The 23,055-nt window shown below is 47.8% G+C and overlaps 1 protein-coding gene across 4 annotated transcripts in view; it reads left to right on the top strand.

Annotated features, from left to right (window-relative positions):
- The window catches only part of rapgef3 (Rap guanine nucleotide exchange factor (GEF) 3), a 42,887-nt gene that overhangs the window by 1,961 nt on the left and 17,871 nt on the right, over positions 1 to 23,055 (top strand). For 2 of the 4 annotated variants that reach the window (XM_064299067.1, XM_064299065.1), the window contains exons 1-9: positions 3,791 to 4,146; positions 10,523 to 10,567; positions 18,405 to 18,511; positions 19,370 to 19,491; positions 19,761 to 19,938; positions 20,201 to 20,285; positions 20,719 to 20,779; positions 22,258 to 22,334; positions 22,732 to 22,878. In XM_064299067.1, the coding sequence (XP_064155137.1) occupies positions 4,063 to 4,146; positions 10,523 to 10,567; positions 18,405 to 18,511; positions 19,370 to 19,491; positions 19,761 to 19,938; positions 20,201 to 20,285; positions 20,719 to 20,779; positions 22,258 to 22,334; positions 22,732 to 22,878 (906 nt within the window). In that variant the 5' untranslated portion in view covers positions 3,791 to 4,062. Of the gene's footprint in view, positions 1 to 110; positions 417 to 1,443; positions 1,530 to 3,790; positions 4,147 to 10,522; positions 10,568 to 18,404; positions 18,512 to 19,369; positions 19,492 to 19,760; positions 19,939 to 20,200; positions 20,286 to 20,718; positions 20,780 to 22,257; positions 22,335 to 22,731; positions 22,879 to 23,055 lie in introns of those variants that run through there. The other 2 variants (XM_064299064.1, XM_064299066.1) reach the window with 2 other exon arrangements.

Here is a 23,055-nt window from a genome sequence, read left to right as displayed (position 1 = left end):
ACCACAGCAAGTACACCAAGTCTCGTTGTCAAACTCGTACTCATTGTTGGCCCTATCTGATTTAGCCCAGCCGCTCGGTACGCTACGCCTTATCAAGAAAACAAGGAACGCTCACATGGCTGCATTCCCCACGAGGGGTCATGAGCAGGAAAACGAGATTCCTTTTCGGTAAACATTTTTAAACGAGCATCACACAGTCCCTTGAAGGCATTCTGGATGTGAACGCGGGCCAGTGAAGCACGGCCTCTTTGTAGCTTAGCCGCTGCAGCTTCTCAATAGCCTCCATTGACACTTCGGGGCGGATTGGCTCTTTGCTGGATTTCCATCGCTGCTGCTGAGAGGAGCTGACGCAGCCGAAACGCCTCACGCCTGCGTAAAGAGGAGGATGTCTCGCAGCACAGGTCGGAGATCCTTGCGTAAGTTCCGCGAGGAAAAGTGTCTTTTCATTTAAGCTACAGGTGTGATATTTATCTTGGGAGCTATTTTTAGTGGCCATACTTCTTTATTCTGATGAGAAATATATTTGTTTGTCTTGTGGTCCATCAGTAGAGCTTGGACCGCAGCCCTGATAGCTTGTTTTTCCACAGTACAGCCGAAACCAAGCTGGCTCACTTGGTTCTGGTTCTGGTTCTTGTGCGTGCTTTTCAGAAGCCTTGTTTAACCGTGGTGGCCTGTGTCTTCGGTGGCAGCTGGGCCGCTAGGGTCAGCTGAATTTTAGACTGTGTTCTTCCCATCTGGGCTGGACATAAAACCCCTAAATGCCAGACAGAAAAATAGCCACACAGCCACTGGGGATCGCAAGTAAAGGTGGACAGAGCCACTGCGTAGGCTGCTATCAGGCCAAACTCAGCCATATCTTCAGGAATAGGCTAGGGAAAGTCTGGGGGAGGAGGAGGAGGGGGATGGGGGGACGGAGGGTCAGCGTTCAGAGTGATGTCACATGCTATACTCACGCTCGTGGCTAATGCTTTTAGCAAAACAAACTGTGCTGTTTTGGCTCCAGATCTACTGTGGAAAGGGCTAGGACCCCTGCCCTAGCAAACAGAGCTCACTGAGGCTAAATATAAGACACAAACCGGGGGGTGAGGCGGCAGCAGGGAGGGAGGCACTGTGACAGGATCTGCAGGGCAGGAAGGGCCGTGCTCATTAGCACACAATGGCTTGGGTCTAAACAGAGCTTATGTAACCAGGCAGCCCTGAGAGTCTATGTGTCAGAAACAGTGGGAGGGAGGCGGAGGAGGGTCCGGCCTGGAATTCCAAGATCCGTATCTCTGAGCCCCCCCCTTATTTAAATCTCCATCAGGTGACACGTTCCCTTTCGGTGCAAAACAAATCAATTTCTTTTAAATGCACGCTTCTACTCCTGAATGCAAAAACGTTTCCCGATGTGTCCCCTCTCCCCCTGTCTCTCTCCTTGTCTCGCTCTACCTGGCGATTCACCAGGTCCTGGATCAGTCATGTGTTCAGCAGACTCCAGCACCCAGTTCGGCCTGCCTCAAGCACGGAGACGCTCGCCAGAGGAAAGGGAAGTAAGTCTGCAAGCTCTGAACTCTGGCTTGTTTTCCATGAAATGCAAAAATACCACAAGCACATTTTCATAAAGCACTGCAGCAGAGGCCAGAAGCTGAGAAAACAATACCAGGTTGGTGGGGAGTAAAACATTCCGGTGGCCTTTGAGGACTTCTTTTTATAGACATTTAACAATACAGGGACTCTGTGTGTGTGTGTGTGTGTGTGTGGAGGGGGAGGGGGTGAGGATGATGTAGAGATGCAGAATAGCTACCGCCCTAGAGCAGAACATTCAGCAAGGACCTCAAGACAGTTTTCATCTGCTCTGTATGGGAAAGTGCCATCCTAGCATGGATGAAGCGCAGGTGCAGATTCCTCCCGATAAAAACAAGTTGCTGTCATCACAGCAAAGTGCCTCAAACCAAATTCCTCAACCCTGGTCTTCCATGATGTCTTCTGAGTGTGCGGTTTATCTCAGTTACAGTTGGAATTCTGACATTGTCACCTCTGAGCTGCAGCAGATTGGTCAGAAGAGCCCTGTCATAGCAAGTCTAATCTCTCAGAACGGGGTAACATGCAATCGCGTTTGACAGCCAATAGAGGAACTGATCTGGGTTTTTAAAACCCCTATAACATTTTGACTGTCTTGAAGGATAAGCATGAATCTTAATCCGTGTATGTTTTTCAGTGATTTCCCCGCTAACACGTTATTTCTGGCCTTGGTCGTCCAAAAAAAAAATCTTGGAAGAAATGCGTTCATTGTTAAATATTTATATTCCCTTGCCGGCTCGTGCTTAGCTTCCATGTCTGTTCGTGGAACACGAAGTTATCTCCGCGAGCCCATGCAGTGCAGTGCGAGGGTTTGGCACGCAGCTGCATCCCTGCAGATAAGCGCGTGGGACTTCACTACAGAAATGACTCCTCAGAGCGCAGAAGTACCTCGAGCTCAGTTAATGAATGTGACATACTACAAGCCTGTATACATTTTTAAAAGATTTTCACAGCCTCAGTAAACGTAAAACGTGATTGCAACATTGAAAACATACGAATACTTTGAAAAGCACCACCCATGTGTACACGCGGCATACTGTAGGTTTAGTCATTCCACCGTTTGTTTTATATTTCAGTGATGGGAACTGTAATGTTTCTTTCCCCCTCAACAAAGTTAATGCAATTTTGACTAACGTTTCGGTCAGTCTACCAAATGAACAGGCCTTATTGAGTTTATTATTAGGTCTTTAACCACAATTGGTTAGATTAGATTTTGTTCTCCTCTTGCCATGGGTGTGTTGGAATTCCATCCCTCCGTAACTCGTATTTCGAGTAATACCTCTCCCGCGACATTAACCTATTAACAAATTCAGACCACGGTCTCTCCACTTCTCTGTGAGTCGTATGCGTGGGTCAGCATACGTGCGCATCCCCTGCTCAAGTAGTCTCCTTGCCTTCCCCACAACAGCACGTCATTGGCTCTGCTATTTTCTTCAATAAAAAAATAAAAACGACCTTTACAGCCAGCACACGTCAGTAAATCAAGGGCGAGTTCTGTTGGGTCACCGTTTTGTACCCAGGGCCTCTTTAATTCGCTCTGTCTAATGTACCTGAGAACGAGACGCTTCCTTCTTTTTTTAATTGACTCCGGCGGCAGCTCCGGCCTTGACGAGCATCAGACCCAAATATCTGACAGAAGATAAGCGGAACAGCCTGGTCTAGTGTAAAATATATAAACAAATCCAGGTGTATATACTGTCTGATATCATGGGCCATTACGCTATAAATTTCCGGCTATGTGAGATTTATCAAGTATGTTATAACTATAAAAGCAGTCAGCAACAGAAAACGACAGGAAATGTGGTGTGGGTGATATGTATGCAATTGCTAGGCTACACCACTACAAAACACATGTGACTTTGTAATTCTTGTATTACAGTGGTGTTAATTGTATCGAGGAGGTTAAATGTTTTCGAGACAACTCCTCGTATTATTAAATGGCTTCTAATTGTACTGTGTTAAGTGCCACTGTTAGTCGTATTAGGCACACTTAAAGTAAGCGATATGTCGTCTTGCTTGGATGTTCTCAAAGACAAGCGTGAGAAGTTTGAGATTTTAATGCAAACGTTAAATAACGCCGTCTATAATTAGCCTACCTGGAAATATCACAATAAAAAAGTGAGTTACATTTACGATGGCGAGTTGTGCTACGTGCCTATGACAAGCAGGGAAGGCGTTGTGGGCAGGCGCATGAATTATAATAGAGCCGTAGTTCCCACCAATGTAGTGACGTTGAGTTTTATTAAGAGCGCAGTTCGGAGCTGACTGCGTTCAAGTGAGGAGCGTCTACCTGTTGCTGAATGCAGGGTACTGTGTTCTAACGGAATGCGATGTGTTCTGATGGCACGCGACGTGTTCTAATGGGATACAAACACCCTCCTTTCCAGAGAAGAGGTTGAGAGATGCGGGAACCACATTCTTCGATATGCTCTGCAGCTGAATTTGTATTAATCGGCAAAGTAGTACTCTCTTGCTTTATTGATTGGAAAATACACCCCTAAAATGCATCTGTTCAGGAGTTACAATTATCGCGTTTACCCAGACCGCTACTCAGTGGAAACACCGAGAATACGAGGGATAAGCTGGGTATGCTATGGTTTTCCTATTATTATTATTATTATTATTAATTACTTGTGTTTGTTCTTGTGGTTTAAAAGGACATTTTTGTGGGACAATTCTTAGTGCTAACCTTATTTAAATACATCTCAAATGCAAAGCACCATAAACAGGATTTCCGAATGAAAATGTGAAAGAATTAAAATTTTAAAGCATCTGGAAATTCATACATTTTAATTCCATATGACACGTCGCGTCTCTGGAATGTAATTATACGAACATTTTGCTTTGGTCGGCCTAAACGGGGTATTTTAATTGGATGGGCGTAAAACTGTAGGCTACTGAGGTAAGGGACACGATGTGTCATTAACATTCCAGACTCAGCGAACACACGTGCACTTGGAAAAGAGGAGACTAAAGCATTTGAATTAGAAACTAATACGTCCAAACGGCATCACACGATTCGACTTTCACGCCATGTTCATTGGTCTGAAACTATGTAAAATGAGTAGCCTACGTACAATGCTAAATGGACAGGTTTTTCGAACGTATGACAGAGGAGTCCTTGGAAAGCGCTGCCACTCGTTAACAGCTTTAATGCAGCCCCCAACTATATCAGGGAATGTGACAAGCGTGTGAGTTTGACAGATTGGAATACGGTGAAATTCGTATCACTAAAACAATAAAGAAATACCAATAACACTATCCGCTTAAGGCTTAAATGGCGGAGGCGCGATATGTTTGGTGGTAAATGGTAATGGTAAATGGACTGCATTTATATAGCGCTTTTATCCAAAGCGCTTTACAATTGATGCCTCGCATTCACCAGACCAATTAGGGGTCAGATGTCTTGCTCAGGGACACTTCGAGATGCCCAGGGCGGGGGATCGAACCGGCAACCCTCCGACTGCCAGACAAGAGTTCTTAGCTGTCGTCGCCCCCATACTGTACTGAGACTGTCCCATACTGTTGTACCTTGCTACTCCAAACGTTTCAGCTACACATGTTAAAGTAATTTACACCATCGACTGTGTATTTAAAATATGGTCATTAATGTCCATGAAAATGATGTGCAATTAAATTTTAATACAATAGACAAAGCCAGCAGCTGCACAGAACTAATCCCTACAGTAGGCTACCTGGGGAAGAGGCTCTCTCTCTCTCTCTCTCTCTCTCTCTCTCTCTCTCTCTCTCTCTCTCTCTCTCTCTCCCTCTCTGCCTCTGCTCCTGTGAGAAACGGATGTGATTACCGTTTTGGGGGTGAGGTGAGGGGTCTGGGGGAAGGTGGTGGGTGGAGATTGTTGACTGCAATGAATCAAAACCCAAACCCCTCTAGCTTTATAGTTTGAGTGGGGTGCACAAAGAACCCATCTATTGTCTTTCTCTGGGCGTGGGATGGTGGAAATCTGTACAATGGGGCCAACGTTTTTTTTAATAAAGCCAGGTTATTAATAGCGTATTGTTTGTAGTACGTGATCAGCCAGATACATAGTCAAGTTACCAAAAGAAATCAAAATAGCTGTCACCCAGTGGAGTAATTTTAAAATATATCTGACTTTAAGTAACTTGGCTATTTTTACAGAAGGTAGAAAAGGTTATAACACGCTGGAAGTGTTTAGACCATGGCACCAGAAAACTACTTCAGAAACAGAAAAAACATGAATGTTGCCAGGGGGCGAAGCAGTAGCTACAGTGTACTTGGGAAAGTGCTTCAATGAAAACAGAGCACAGTTCCAGCATGTGACATCTTTGCTAAATATTGCTAAGTAAATACGAAGCAATATACAACAGCCCTGGCCACTAATCTAGCAAAGAGAACACTCTGTGCCCCACAGTGTTTGTAAACATATGAAATTAGTGTGAGTTTCTGCATGTGGCAATAAGCCTTTCCGGTTAAACTGTATGAGGACTGCTCTCAGGCATTCGAAAGAAGGTAGACACTTGTACAGATCAGTACACTTTGATTCAGGGGACCCTAACGCTGGCACACACCTGGGTGTCTGGAACCCCGCTCTTAATTGCGACATGGCGGCTGGCATTCCAAGCATCCCTCCTGCGCCGACAGATTCTCACGCGCGTTCCCTCCTCTCTCTCTCTCTCGGTGCGAGATGGCGGTATTGCGTGCGCTTTCGTTTCGACGCGTATGCTGACCATAATAATATGTTTGCGTCGGTGTGCTCAAAAAACGTTTAAGAAGGTTCCCAACTGGTTGTGCCCGGGAGGGGGTGAGTTTGGGGTGGAGGAAGAGCTGCGATCCGGACGAGCGTGCGACAGGAAGGACTGGTGTGGAAAAGGCACTTGGGTCAGCGGGCGTGCTGCCACACAGAAGGCCTCAGAGACGTTAGGACAGGGGGGCTGATGAACAGGGTGGTGTTCAGGGGACAGCCTGCCCGGGTGGCACACAGGGGCATTGGTGCCTCAAACAGCAGGGCTCAGGGGAGAGGCTGAATGACAACAGCACAAACAGGGAAGACCTAATCGTCCACGATACCATCATGGCATCATACCCAGCCACGCTACTATGGCACCATACCCAGCCACGCTACTATGGCACCATACCCAGCCATGCTACCATGGCACCATACCCAGCCACGCTACTATGGCACCATACTCAGCCATGCTACCATGGCACCATACCCAGCCACGCTACTATGGCACCATACTCAGCCATGCAGCCGCTACCAGCCATGGCACCATGGACTACCAGCCATGCTACCATGGCACCATACCCAGCCATGCGCTACTATGGCACCATACTCAGCCATGCTACCATGGCACCATACCCAGCCATGCTACCATGGCATCATATCCAGCCATGCTACCATGGCACCATACCCAGCCATGCTACCATGGCATCATACCCAGCCATGCTACCATGGCAACATACCCAGCCATGATATTATGTTGATACCATGGTGAAGTGCTTTTCTGTATGACACATTACATCCTGTTCTTGCAACTCATATAGTTTTGAGTTGCAAGAGTAGTTCTGATGCTCGTATAGTTCTACCATCGTCCTGCAGGCCGCTCTGACGCTCGTATAGTTCTACCATCGTCCTGCAGGCCGCTCTGACGCTCGTATAGTTCTACCATCGTCCTGCAGGCCGCTCTGACGCTCGTATAGTTCTACCATCGTCCTGCAGGCCGCTCTGACGCTCGTATAGTTCTACCATCGTCCTGCAGGCCGCTATGACGCTCGTATAGTTCTACCATCGTCCTGCAGGCCGCTCTGCAGTTTACAGTCTTTTTGCACGGGTTTCTGCCACTCGTATGGCTTTAGCGTTGTAATGCACACTGCTTTGTCACTCATGCGGCATTGCGGTCCTTCTGCACGCTGCCTTCCACAGATCCCATGTTTTGTGCGGCCACACCCAGGCTTTGCAGCGTCTGGACTTGTCTCCCGTGATGAGATTAGTAATTAAAACTGGCCCAGCCAGAAAGGAGGAGGCGGGGCTAAAAGAAGCCCCGCCCTCTTTCAGAGAGCACAGAAGATCCTCCAGCTCTGGAACTTGGGTCGGGAAAGGACCCAGGGCCAGAATGCCAACCGTTTGCTGAGCCCTGGGAGGGGGAGCAGCTGTGAAGGAAGAAGGGAGTGAGAGAAAGGAGAGGTAGTGAGCATGCCCGCTCAAACCCTTTTCAGACTGGTTTCCCCTCTCTGTCGTCGAGCTTGTGCTCTGTCCCCGCGTCCGGCTCTGCGCAGGCCGGCTAAACGGCATGGCCGCCGGAGGAGAGGAGGAGAGGAGGAGGGGAGGAGAGGAGGAGAGGAGGAGGGGAGAAGGGTGTGTACGGTGCGAGTGGGGCGGGGGGGGGGAACGTAGCACAGGAACAGCATGTGATAGAGACTAAGCACAGTTTACTCTGTCAATACAGGCAGAGGGCAGGGAAATCCCTGTTCACTGCGGCTGGGGAGCAACAGTAAGAGGAACCACGTGAGAAATTACATAAAAAACAGCTCAGGAACAAACACTGGGGTCTGTGAATCTGGTCCCTTCTGTCATTCTCAGTCCCAAAGTCCTTTTAATGGTCAGTTCCCCTTTACCATTAAAGGTGAAATTCACAGTCCTTTAGAGCAATGCAGTATACACAATAGCCGGTATCACGTATGACATGCCTTTCGTATTTCATATTTGACCTTGCAACCCCGTACCAAGACAACAGCAAGAACTTGGGCATTGTGCACCTGCACTTCAAGTGTCCGCAAGCCAAATTCCGAACGCAAACACCAGTTCAAACAAATGTCACAAGGGCCGGTTCACCTGCCCTAAATAAAACTGTTCCCAGCGACACCGTGAGTGTGGCACCGATCAGGAGCGGCTGGGAAACCAGAGCAGGGTGGGCAAAGCCGTGCCATAAACCAGCCGCTATAAAGAAGGGCGGGAACAAAAGCAGAGCGGGAACGGGGCGGAGATTTCTCAGCTCAGGTGAAAAGAGAGAGATTTGCTTTCCCTCTTATCAGGGGTTTCGGGAAACGCGGCGGATATCGCGCGGACGCGCGTCCGTCACGAGTCACAGACCGCTGGCCGGGATCTTCCGAGGACAGCCAGAATCAGCTGGACTAACAAAAAAAGAAAACAATAATCCATCATTCTATACTCAAGGAGAAACTAGGATGAAGGCCGGGTTACACTGAGCAGAGACACCTAATATCTGCTCTTCCAGTAATGCAGCTTTTTCATCTATGCCCGGAAAGAGTGAAATTAGGCCCCAAAGCCTCAGTGACTGACACCCTTTTTAAAGGTACATGATGTGACCAAAGGTATGATATGACCAAAGGTATCTGGACACCCCTTGGTCTGGGGCGGTTTTTCATGGTTTGGGCCAGGCAAATCTTAATGATACAGCATACAATCACATTCTAGAGGATTGTGTGCTCCCCCAACAGTTTGGGGAAGGCGCTTTCCTGCTTCAGCATGACAATGCCTTGTTGGCACTCAGCAAGATCCATATAGAAATGGTTTTATCGAGAACGGTGTGGAAGAACTTGACTGGCAGGCACAGAGCCCTGACCTCTACCCCATCCAAGACCTTTGGGATCAATTGGAATGCCAACTGCGAGCCGGGCATAATCACCCAATCAGTGCCTGACTTCACTAATGCTCTTCTGGCTGAATGGAAGCAAATCCTTGCATCGATGCTCCAGTATTGAGTATAAAGCCTTCTCAGAAGATTAGAGGTTGTTACAGCAGCAAATGGTGGACCAACTCCATATTAAACCCCATAATTCTGGATGAGATGTTGGATGTATGGTGTCCACATACTTTTGGCCATGTAGCGTACTTGGCTATTCCGTGGCAGTTACATGGATTCATCACCATCCAACCGAGCCACTCAGTGCTGAAATGCATTGTCTGGCACACTATTGTACTTTTAGTGGCTATGGGCAGTGGTTTAGTGTGTACTCTTCTGTGAGACAGTTAGAGGGTGACAGCCCCTTTACAGGTGGCTTGTGTGAAGCAGGTTTACTTAGCGCCACACACTTGGGGTAGGAGTACTTAAGTATGCAAATCTGACATTTAGATGTGGCTCTGAGTTGTCATCTGGGGGTGGGGGAGGTGACGTCGATACACGCACGCGTCCGTCACAGCATGCGCACGCTGCATAAGGGTGCGAGAGCATGAGCACGGAACACACACTAACACACACAAGTGTTTACACACACACACACGCACACACACACGCCTGCTAACACACGTGTGCGCGCGCACACGCCATGCGGCGGGCTGACCTCATTTGTTCAGAGAGAGAAGATCAGTCATCCGGGACCTTTATTTATTTTTTGGAGCGCTCTGACAGCCCGCCCAGCCGGTTGCGCAGGAACGCCTGGCGGCGGAAGGCCGGCGGGGTCTGACTGAGCAGAGCGGAGAAACACGCCGCGCCAGCAGACCGGCCGGCAAAGGAACGGCGCGCCGTAGAGAAAGTGAGCTCAGCGATTCTCAGAGAGCTCCTCAGCGAATCACAACGCGTGCCTGAGGACAAGAAGGGCTGGACCCAGGCCTCAGGCAGACAGTGATCGCGTCTGTTGGGGGAGGAGGGGGGGTCTGTGGTTACACTGAGCAGGCTTGCGAAGAGCACCCCATTTTATTTGTCCCAACCCAACCCCCCCACCCCCCCCACCTCCCCCTTGCGTGAGATTGTGGACCATGGGGAGAGGGGGGTGGTTAGTGGTTTGATAAGGGGAGATTGTGATCGTGGACTTGGGGGGTGAGGGGGGGGGAGATTGTGATCGGCGACCAGTGATGGGGGGGTGGGAATTGCAGGGGACCAGTGATGGGGGGGTGGGGATTGCAGGGGACCAGCTGCTGCATATGGAAAGCACTATGCACCCGCACGACGATTTAAAATCAGGGTGACTCGGGTGTGCTTGTGGAATGGTGTTGTAATTTTACCTCTCTTTTCTCCCCACCAGACACCACTTCCTGAAACCCTGGACACCCAGGACACCATGAAGCAGGTGAGTACCTGAGTGATGTCTGGCCTGCTCTGACCTACATCCCGCACCCCTCTCCTCGCCCGCCCTGCCTACACTCTCTATCCACCCGCCCTGCGTACCCCCTCTGCCCCTGCTTTTCAGCCCCTAGATCAAACAGTGCACCTGGCAGGACTATTTCAGGCCAAAACGTCCCAACCAGAGGTAGAGGACTTAGAAAGGGTATGCCAAGCACGCACACACACACACACACACACACACATACAGGCACACATGCTCTCACACACATACACATGCACGCACACGCAAAAATGTACACATGCACACACACACACACACACACACTTATATACAGCAATAGCTTTTACACTTTGACACCTGATAGCAGGACAGAAGGTTTGGCAATACAACCCAATACCAGCATCCCCAGAGACAGTTTGACTCTGAAAATCTATTGGCCAATTCATCCAGAACAATCCCGCCCCAGAACTGAGACAGACTGGGTGCCGGTAAAAGGCGAGGCCAGACTACCATTTTACACCAAAATTAAACCACAGAGAACGCGTTTGGCTGAACGCACCAAGCATTAATAGACTAAACCCGTGATGTAGGGGGACATAAACATGCATCGGGGAGGCTACTTTCTGTGCAGCCAAACATCAGCCCTGGAGTTCAAGGCCAACCACGTCAGCTTTTTTTCTTCCTGAGTCGCTCGAATGGATTTCAGAATCCAAACGGGCACGGGTGTTAAAAGCTAATCGCTGGCTGGTGTTTGACATAGATATGAGAACGGCTCTAGGTGCCCTTTAAGGAAACGCTCTGGATCGAGTGCAGTCTGTGGTGCTGAGAGGCTGAGGGAAGCAGGCTGCAGTAAAGCAGATCTGACTGTCCTGTGGAATTCTAGATCGACTGGAGGGTTCCGCTGTCACTCGGGGAAGGAATGTCATAGTTAATTGCAATGCATGCTGGGAGTCCCCTCGTATGAAGCAGTCAGGTTAATGATGAATTTAATTAATCCCATTCCATAAGAAGAACACACATTTAATGGACTTGCTTGTCCAATCCTTGTGCACTCGAAGCAATGCATTTTGAGAGAGCAGTGTTAGAGCACAGGAACAGTTAAACAAGTTTTATTGAATTCAGTGTTTTAAGGTCTAGGCCACTGACGTCTCGATGCCGGATAGCGAATGATGTAACCTGTTATGTTGTTCTCGACTCCCTTCGCGCCTGGCGCCATCGATCGAATGACAAACGCGAATCAGAACGCTGTGATGTGAACATGTCTCTGTGTACACAGTATATATGGGATCCGGGAATTTACCAGCTGTGCATGAAACTGTCACGCCTTTCTCCCACCTTTCCATTTCTAACTCCAAGACTACAGAAACCCTGTTTTTAAACAGCAGCTGGGGACACATATTAGAATTCCACCCACCCCCCCTCCCCAGTGCACTAGGGGTTCGAAATGCCAAGACAGACAATCAGCCTACTTAGTTACTCTTTTCTTTTCCCACAATTCCAATGCGACAGGAAGGCTGTTCTGCTCCGATCTACCTCACTGCTGTCGAGCAAAGTTTTTTTTAGCATTTTTTTCCCCAGCATTTGTTTGCCTGCTCAGTTAACTGCGCAGAGTTGCAGTGCTTGCATCTTCAGTAGCTGCTGGTCTTGCTTTTTTTCCCACCCCCCCACCACCCCCCCTAAAAGCCCTCCCTGTGCGTGTTTTTAAAAACACATTCCAGCCAAGGCAGGCAGGCTGAGGAGTCACAGACTGGCAGGTCTAAAGGGCAGTATAATGGGCAGTCTAATGCCAGGAGTCTCAGCACTCTGGTAATTTCCATGAACAGAATGCCCAGCCCCCCCCCCTTTTCCCCACCCCACCCCCTCTCAGGAAACCTCCTCCTTTATAAGTTGCTTCAACAGTCTCTTGAAGAAATACCTTACCTACTCGTACGAGTTTGAAGAGACAGTCAACACATATGCATAAAATGCACACACATAAAAGTGAACAACATACTCACACTTTAATATACATGCACTACTCACTAACTCTTACATGACATACACACAATACATACACAACACACATGCACACACAAACATAAAAGACATACACGGCTAACATACATAATATACATACAATATGCACACACGCACACACACAAAATTAATACACAACTAACACATTAATAACATACAGAATATATACATTACACACACACACACACACTCGCACACGCACACACCATGCTCTCTATTACTTCTGCTGCTACTCAAAATTTTAAAAACAAATCAATTGCTCTTGTAAAAATCCTGCAGACTGTAGTTTGAAGAAGAAACTGCACGTGCACTCTGAGTGTGTGACATCTGAATACTTTTTAGGGGCGGGGACTTAGGTTGCTAGGCTGCTGGTTCACTGGAAGCTCTGGGATCAGAGATCAGGAGGCATAATCTTAAAGCCAAATCGGAACAAGTCAGCCATCAATTCTTTGCTGTCTCATGTGACTGAGTGTCTGTACGTCGAGGGGAGTATACAGCCCGCATTTCCAGCCTGCCTTGGAATGCACTTAACTGCTCAAGTGCCTCGCTTTCTGCACACGCATGTGGTTTTAGGACCGAGCAGAGGGAGTGCAGGTCCGTGTAGCTGATGAAAGCGAGACTGTGGGAACACTGGCCTGTGTGTGTGTGTGTGTGTGTGTGTGTGTGTGTGCACGCACCCGTGTTTGTGTGTGTGCGTTCACGCATTTGTGTTTGTGTGTGTGTGTGTGTGTGTGTGTGCTTGCATAAGTGTTTGTGTGTGTGTGTGTGTGTGTGTGTCAGCGCTTTGTGATTTCTGATGATAGAACAGAGTCGATCATCAGATCTGCTGCCCACATCTGCTGTGTATGAGGACCACCTCATGTAACCTCTGCTGTGGCGACTCAGTGCCAGTGTGACCGCAGGCACAAGCAGAGCGTCAGCTGCTTCTTTTTTTCTTTACCGAAGCAGCTTCATGGTTTAGTCACATGAGCTTTTGAACTAACTTTATTAGTCGTTTTTTTTTTGAGGAACCGCCAGTGTAAATTAGCTTGTGGACGTCTTTCAATGCGTTTTTAAAAAAACTCATTACAAAACAAAAGGGGAAAGACATGAGGGCAGAAATGAGGACAGTATCAAACGTGAGCTTCGGGTTCTGAAACAAACCCCCACACCACACGGCTGCTCCAGCGGTACGCTAGCTTAGCGCTGTGGCTTCCCTCACCCCTGTAATCAACACTGTGTGTGCTGGAGCAAAGTGCCCGCACCATGACCCACCTGCCATCACCCCACTGTGGAAACTCCAGCCCCCTGCTTCCACACGCAGCAGACAGCAGCTCTGGGACTTTTATCTTTTTCCGTCCAAAATGCAAGAAGGATAGCATAGCGTTAAAAAAACCACATACACACACACAGGCACGCACACAAAAGAGAGCACACACACACACGACGCGCACAGTTTTACACACACTCACACACTGAAGCTCAGTAGTGGTTTCTTCCTCACAGTAAATTACAGCTGACCGTACTGTGGCTCTGCGGGGGCGCGGGCTCTAGCCAATAAGGAGCCGCCGCGCGCTCCGACGCCGCCGGGGGTGTGTTTTTCAGCGCACAGATAATCAGCGGGTATCACTCGCTCAAACAGGGGCGCAGGTTAGCGGCCCGCGGGGCGGAGAGCTCCGCGAGCCGCCGCCGTCGGAGTCAGAGACGCGCGGCCCGCGCTACGTCAAGCCCCGCTGCGGCGGAGCCGTTTACTTTGTAACCTGAGGCGGCCTGAAGGACTCCTGGATCTTTGTTAGGCGCCGGATAACACCTAACCGCCCTGCATGTAGCCAGCTAGCCTAGCGTACCTCATGTACAGAGCCAGCTGCTGGCATAGACCTGTGTTTTGTAGTTGTCTAATGACCATGATGTGCACTTTTGTACATCGCTTTGAATAAAAACGCCTGCTAAATAAATGCAATGTAATGTAATAGACACTCTATGCAGTAATTTAGGGCCACAGCCGTGCCTGGGCCACGGAATTCAAGTAAAATTTGTTTTGTAAGACATTTTAATTGTACAGTATTGTTATTCGTGTGTCTGCGGTGATCTTTTCCCCGGCCTGTGATTGCTTCCGCCACCCCCGCCCACCCGCCCCACAATTGGTTGGTCACCGCAAAATTCTTGTTTGGGGTCACCAAAATCCCAGAGCTGGCTCTGCTCATGTATGTGTGATTCTGGAAAGTTCTGCCGGCTGCTTGAGGGGATTTCCTGTGCACCGCGAGGTCTGAGGACAGGCCCTCACAGTAAACTATTGAAAAAGACATGGCATATATGAAATTAAATTAATGAGGCATCTTGAAGCAAATTAACTCATTTAAACTTTTAAAAAAGAGGCGGGTTCCAGATGTGATCTGTTCCATGACGGTAAACTTTGTAGCAATGGCTCAAGGTACTCATAAGGGAGGAGCAGCGATTGGCTGCAATATCTCGTCACAAATTGGTGGTTGCCACGGAAATCTAAGCTGTCAGTTGTGACTGCAGATTTACTGATCTCACTGGATCGGTTCTGTTTAAATCTGTCCCGGTCCTGGATTCCCTCAAACAAGTCATAATTTGTTTGTGTGTGTGCGTGCGCGTGTGTTGTAGAGAAAAACAGTGATCATTTTTCCTGCATACGCCCCCACAGAGGACTCGGTCCAAGCTTCGTCTACGTCGCATTGAAAGTGAGGACCTTCACGGAGGCGTAAGCAGGAACAAAAAACACAGGCCTGATTAGTGAGTAAGAGACGGGGGGAACATAGTGAACTTAGTCACTACTGCCGTGGTGCGCGAGCTTTTCGGTCAGGATGCGTATCCCTTCGGAAGGAGGAGGGTCAGTTTGGAGTATGATTGACAGGAAGGGATTTGTTTTTGGCGGAGACTGGCTCGATCGCCGTCTCTCACGCTGGGAAGCCGGCGCGGGGTTGGGAAACGATCACAGTCCCTCGGATTAAAAGTCCCCCAAATCAGAGGGACAGACGGCACTCACAATCCCTGTATTACCGTTCTAGGGGAACGAAAGCCAAAGGCTTTCCTTTTTTGGGGTGGTGTGCCCCTTCAAAGCCCAAGTATCCTGTGAGAGGATGGGGATAAGCTGTGCACAGCTGTCTGTTGTCAGGTGGAGTTTGTGTGAGCTGCTGCCTCTGGAAAAGGCTGTACAATCTGAGGCACCGAGACCCTGAGGGCCCAGGCTGGCATCCCTGGGGGGGCTTAGAGGAATTCGGAGGGGGGGCCTGGACTGCGTTCTCCTGAGAAAGCACCACTGGTCCCATGGGGAGTATCAAAGTATTCCTTGACCCCTGGTTGGCAGGCCTGTCACAGAAGGGGTTGTGAGCCATTCGGGGGCGTGGCCCTGACCTGCAGAGGCCCCTCCTGCGCACCCGCGCGCAGGCCGGCGCGGTGGGAAACCACGGTAACAGAGAGGTGACCCTGCCCGCCGCCTGCGTCAGGCAGTTACGCTGGAGCCCACTCCAGTGACGCGCGCCTGTGGCTTCTGAGGCTTGGGACTGCAGGAGCACGGCACAGACTGAGGTCAGTGGCATGGGGAACTGACATAAAACCGCTTGCCCTGCACTCTTTTGGGTACACAGCCCTGTTGGCCCCAAGCAGTCCCTACGGCAGGGATGTAGAAAAGGCCTTGAGGTCAGTAGTCCTGCTCGTTTTCATGATTCCCTCTAATCAAGGATTGATTTAGACCTGGGACACCAGGTGAGTGGAATCTCGGTGACGGCAATCCATCAATCAACTTTCATGTAGAAAAACATCAGTACTACTGGCCTCAAGGGCCAGATTTGAGTATATTGGTTCTACTATGTGTACCAGGTGAGTTTATGACACCATCGTGGTGGAACTGATCATGAACAACAACAAAGCAGCCTACAGCGAGGAGATGAGTGACTTGGCAACATGGTTTGCGAGCAACAACCTTTCTTACTATGGAGCTGATCGTTGACTTCAGGAGACATGAAGGAGCAGCCCCCGATCACCATCAGTCTGTACCACCTGAGAGGTTTGAGGAGATTCAGCATGCCCCTCCCCCTAGGCCTTCTGTAACTTCTGCAGATGCACAGTTGAGAGCGTGCTGTCAGGTTGCATCACAGCCTGGTACGGAAGCTGTGCAGCCCAGGATCGGAAAGCACTGCAGCAGATTGTTAGGACAGCCAAATTCATCACTGGGCTTGATCTCCCACCCATTATGGACATTTACGCTAAACAATGCCAAGGGAAATCCCATAAAATAATGAATGACCACATTGGACTATTTACTCTTTTGTAATTAAGCAAGGAGTTTTATCAGAGCACATACCACCAAATTCATGAATGGTTTCTATCCAAACGCCATAAACAAAAACACTTGAATCCATCTGTTGCACCTGAACTTAGCAAACATGGCATCTTGGGACTTATTATTTTCAATCCTATTTTATTACTTCATCTTTTGTACGCAACTAAGAATTTAATTGCATTAGTTGCACCGTGTATAACTATTGCATATGACAATACAACTGAACTTAAACTCTATAAGGCACATGGGGATGAAAACTCCAGCCCTTCAATACAGTATGGTGTACATTAAGATTAGTAGTTAGTCTCAAGGAGACTTAATTTTAAGGGGTTGTGGCTTTCTGTTTCTTTTTGTTCTAAGCCGTGTAAATACCTTTGTTCATTGGCATGAGGGGGCTTTCTCCTGACCTGCCATGTTCTTTCATCATCAGAGTGGTAGCGGTCAACCAGGCAGGCAGGGGTCACTGAGCAATCTTCCCCATGATTGGTTGTGGGTGCCCTGTATGAGGTGCAGGGGACAATTGCTGGAGGGGTTGGGGGGGGAGCGTTCGAAACCAAAGGCTGCCACCTTGGATAAGCACCATCCCGAAAGAAACATAGAAGAAACAGATGACTGTGTGAGTCACTCACACGATCACAAGACGGGGAAGTGAGAGGAGAGAGAGGGAAGGAGAACGAGAACGAAAGAGAAAGACTGAGTGACAGCAAAAGGAAAAGAGACAGTGAGAAAGATGAGGAAATATGGTGGGAAATGGAGGGGAACAAACAGAAAAGAGGGAGTGAGAAAGAATGAGAAATAGAAAGGAGTTGGAATAGAAATGGAGAGAGGAGAGAGACACAGTGAGAGTACACAGAGGTCGGGAGGTGGTGGAAAGAGGAAAACAGGGCGGAGAGATGGAGACGCTGCAGCAGAAAGGAAGGAAGAGCGAGAGAGAGAGAGAGAGCGTGGAGGAGTTGTGGTTTGTGTGAAATCACACCCCCTGCCTGGCAGACAGTGCACAGTGGGGGTAATGTGTTGGCGGAGGGACAGCGTGATACTGTAGCAGCGACACTTTCTCACCGGTTGGCGGCCCACGCTGGGGCCCACGCGCGCCCCTACCCCCCCCCCCCCACGCCATGCGTCACTCGCACCGCCAGCGCTCGGCCTCCTGGCGTTTCCGCCACGTACACCTCAGCCCCGCCCCCTGTCCCTCCGACCACAAGCCAAGGCGTACTGGGGAAACTGCACTCACTTTTCATTCTTTTTCCGTCCCTCTTGAGCTGAACGCTACCCCCAGCACACTGCCTTCAGAATGTTCCAGAAGACAGGTCTGCCCAGCACTCTGCTTCAACCAATCAGCCCACCATTCCATTACTAATCACTTCCGTGAATACAGAGTATCATATCTTTAAAGCAGTATAAGATAAATATTACAGAAATGTGCTTGAGTTTTTGTATTGTTAGAGTACCATTGCTGTTTATATTTCACCAGGATGTAATCCCTGATCACTCTCATCTTAATAATAATAATGACCATCTCTCTCTCTCTGTCTGTCTCAGTTTCTCTCAGACCGGATCCTGAAAGCAGCCAGGTCTGTGTATAGCGCCTTGATTGGGCGAAACCCAGGTCTGATTAGGGACCGGAAACACCATCTCAAAACCTACAGGTATGACAGATGTCTGGCCCTGTGTCTAAAGCCTATAGCTACTATACAATTGAGCTTTTCTTCTTCACTGTTTGTCTATGAGTTGTAAATGGCATGACACACTTTTACACCCTTTTTCTTTGAAACATTACTCTCCCACAGCCTTGCTTGTCACATGGTACTGAAAAATGTTTTCTTAATGGATTTAATTATGGAGCAAATTCCAGTCATTGACAGATCAAGGTATGCTGTGGCATATAATTCCATTCCATTGTCTCCAATGGTATTATAGTGGCATGCAGTCAGCTACAGTGACGTTCAATAAAGTCTTGTCAATATGGATCAGTCTGAATGTTCTTTTGCAGTATGTTTTGACATACCACACATACAGTAGTACATATTTCAGATCGAATCTGATAAGATGGCACAGGTTCAATCTGACTGCAACGTGTTCTGTCCATAAATTTGAGCAATGAATTCAAAAAAGTGTTTCACATTTTTGTTTTCCATGCATCACCAAATGTTTAGCAAGTTTAACCTTCACTGTAGTGAATAAGAAATGTTGGAAACAAGAAAAAAACGACTAAAAATACGTAAATGAGTTATTCAAAATTCACCCCAGTACATTCTGATGTCCAAGATTTAAAATATTGGTGCATATCAACTTTAACACCCAGTAATGTGCTTCCATTGATCTCTATGATGTTATGTCATGACGTGTGTGTCACTGTGTATGTGAGTGCGTGAAGAACAAGTGTGGGTGTGTCTGTGTATGCGCTTCAGTGTGTGTGTGTGTGTGTACGTGCGTGTGTGTTCGTGTGTGTGTGCGCGTGCGTGTGTCTGGTTTCTCATGGCTCTTCTCACCTGTACATCCTATAGGCAGTGCTCTACAGGAAAAGAGCTTGTTGATTGGCTGATGACGCTGAATGACAGTTTGCAGTCCCGGAGCCAGGCGGTGGGCATGTGGCAGGTGCTGGTGGACGAGGGGATACTTGTTCACGGTGAGAGCCCCTCTTTCAGGGTCCCCCCTCCTGAGTTCTAAACCTGATGGGTGTGCTTTAATATCCGGTGCCTGTAAGATACTACAGAGATTAGTCATCCACACTAAAACACAATGGAAGGAGTGGAGCTGGTCATAAAATAAGCTTTAGTAACATTCAGTAGGCAACCAAGCTGCATTGATCTTTACAGTCAGCTTTGCTATGATTGCCCAGCTTTTGGGGAAAAGAGAGAGCTTTCATTCTTTCTTTCTCCCTCTCTATCAATGTAGTGAAACAAGAGCTGAACTTCCAGGACAGGGACACCCAGTTCTACCGCTTCCTGGAGGCGGAGTTTAGTCTCAACCACACAACCAATGAGAAGGACTTGGAGGAGGAGCTTCAGGAAGGCCTGTCCTTCTTGGTCCAGATGGGTCCCGATGCACTGCTGACAATGATCCTGCGCAAATGGTGAGTGCCCGTAGCCAGTGGAAAACTTTGATACAAGGCCTACAGATTTATTGTCTTGAATTGAAACCACAAACCCTTAGGACGTAGCTGAATGAATATAAGACATATGAAAGACATACAATCCTAGAATCTAGGCCTCTTTCAAGATGATGTCATCAACATATTCAAACAAAAGGCAAGGATGGCAGGGTCTGAAATTGTGTGTCGTTTTTTGGGAAATTGAGTAATGAAACTTGTGCTCTGTACTTTGCCCCCATCCAAGCCCAAGCCAGAGGACTGCAGAGGATCTGGAAGTGATTTACGAGGAGCTGCTTCACATCAAGGCTGTGGCTCACCTCTCCAGCTTTGTGAGTGATAACGCACCAGCGCTCCTACTGAACAGTGGTCCTCTATATCCCTAACCCAGGGGTTCCCAGACTTTCGTCTCAAGGGCTCCTAGACTGACCACCCCAAACACACTACAGGCTGCAGCGCAGTGAATACTTAGCTCACTGGAGCGCTGAAGCACAATGTCATAACATCTTCTGATCTACATAAAACACAAAGCTGTTTAGTGCAGAATAAATATTTAATAATTACGCTGATGACACCATTACCAAAGATGTGTTAACAAGACATGATTTATAAAATGTGTAATATTTGAAAATATAAGGTGTGTGTATATATATATGTGTGTGTGTGTGTGTGTGTGTGTACATGTACACACATGCACATAAAGGATTCTGAATTGAATGCGTTCCTGTTTTCTTAATTTATGAACATTTTTTTCCTCCCTTATAGGTGCGTAAGGAGCTGGCTGCGGTTCTGGTGTTCGAGTCCCACGCCAAGGCAGGAACAGTCTGTGAGTGCCACACTAGCAGTCAGCCCAAGCTGCAGCACGCGGGCACAATCACCCCTTCAGCTGCGCACACACACTGTAGAAAGGTCCGAATGCCCAATATCTGAAGGCAGCTTGCTTTGTTTTGAGCTTAGATTTAAGGCATTATGCCAATTTAATTAATTACATTTAATTAGTTGTTTTGTTAAAAAAAAAACAGAAAATTCATTTTAGAAAACTACTAATTTAACTGTTAGAAAAAATTGAAATGCAAGTTTTTTGAACTAATGAATGTTAGTTGGCATAATTTGAACTCAAAATTTTAAAATGTAATTTAAGCTAAAAATGAAAGAAATACTGAAGCAAGCTGCCTTGAAATATTGAGTATTCTTAACTTTATTTTACACTGTATAGATATGCTCCTATTTACATTGTATGGTAACATTAACTGCCCTGCTGTAACAACCTCGCTGTGTCTCAAATCGTCCACTAGCTCCCTAAGTAGTGACCCTACTAGGGTGTGAGCCAATTCTAGCAAATGGCTGACAGCACAGTACAGGGAACTAGTGGACCATTTCAGGCACAGACACCGGTTCTTCTCCCATGAGGAAACATTCTGGACAGGAAACTCATGTGTCCATTTATTTATTATATCTTAATTCACAGATAACTTTACCTAGTTACCTAAAGGCAGATTCATAGTGAATAGAGGAGTTATGTTCTCGCTACTCTATTAAACATTTGTATTAGTGAGTAAACACAAGGCAAGACAACGGAGCAGAAGCGAAGATAATCAGAATTAGCCTTGCATCACTTAACGCTTTGGGCTGCAGGATGGAAAATAACCTACACCAGGATGACTGACAGGACACAAATGCCATACCGCCACAGAATAAACATTGACTTACAGTCAGCATTGAGGTGTACAGCGTAGTTTGACAATGAATGTGTTTGCGTACCTGCCGCAGTCACCCATGGGTTCTTGGAGAGGATGAATATGAGACAGCCTCCCACACTGTGTATCTTGCAAAGTTTCGTTTTATTGCCACTGGGTTAACAGTTCAGACAGAGACCTTTGTCAGAGTGTCCCTCCTTAGTCAATCCATTAAGCTGTAATTTGTCAGCAAGGCCTTAGGTTATTGACTTTGTGGACTAACGCCACTATTTTCTTTTCGGGAATGGATGCAGTTGCATGCTGAAAATTCTGCAAAGCTGGCCTTACATCAGGAGACTCTCTGGCATATGTGTGTGTGTGTGTGTGTGTGTTGGGGGGGGGCCCAACACACACACACACACACACACACACACATATGCGCACAAAAACAGTACTCTACATCATGCAGTGGTTAATTAAAGCATAATACACTAGTGGAGTTTGTGGATTTAATTTTTAGCTTTGTCAAATTTTCTAGACGTTTCCCACCCCTCCCCATGAAAACAGTGGATAGTGGCTGACCGTTTAGCATGTGGTGTCTCCATGGCCTGTCTCTCCTGTGTTACAGTGTTCAGCCAGGGAGACAAAGGGACGTCCTGGTACATCATCTGGAAGGGCTCTGTGAACGTTATAACACATGGGAAAGTAAGAGTCTCTTTGCTCTACTCCAGGGCCTCAGCTGAGCCCTGTGGGCTGAAGGTCTTTGTCTACGATGGTTTACTGCGGTGTAAATGTGGAGAGAAGTGTGTGCTGTGACCTGAAAGTATGAGAGGTAGACCAAGTGTTATATTTACAGGTTATGTAAAGGCACTGTGCCATGTGATAAAGTCTCAATGGGAAATGCACTGTCATCAGCGGAGACGGGTCTGTGGGTTTGATTCGGGATAGTGTTAGAGTCTAAGAATGAACCTCTTCTTATGTGTATCTATCATCTTATGTGTGTAAATGTATGTGTGTTTATCTGCATATGGTGTGTATTCTCTGTTTGTATTTGTGGTGTGTAATTATGGTGTGTGTGTGTGCGTGCGCGTGTATGACACAGGGTCTGGTGACGACGCTGCATGAGGGAGATGATTTTGGCCAGCTGGCGCTTGTTAACGACGCGCCACGCGCTGCCACCATCATACTGCGAGAGGACAATTGCCACTTCCTGCGCGTGGACAAACAGGACTTCATACGCATCCTCAAGGTGCGCAGGATCTTGCTCTGATCTGGCCACCTCTTAGCTGCCATTAGCATTGCTAACTCGTCAGAGCAAAAAGGTCATCAGATTTCCCCCTGTAATCCCTGTCTGTAAATAGAAGTCATTAGAGGAAGGATTGGAGGATATGCAAAGGGACATTATTTTTGCATGTTTTCATAATTT

The sequence above is a fragment of the Anguilla rostrata genome, chromosome 11, assembly GCF_018555375.3.
Source record: "Anguilla rostrata isolate EN2019 chromosome 11, ASM1855537v3, whole genome shotgun sequence".
NCBI classification, from domain to species: domain Eukaryota; kingdom Metazoa; phylum Chordata; class Actinopteri; order Anguilliformes; family Anguillidae; genus Anguilla; species Anguilla rostrata.
The sequence above is the reverse complement of the archived record's forward strand: the minus strand, read 5'-3'. Positions and strand labels throughout refer to the sequence as shown.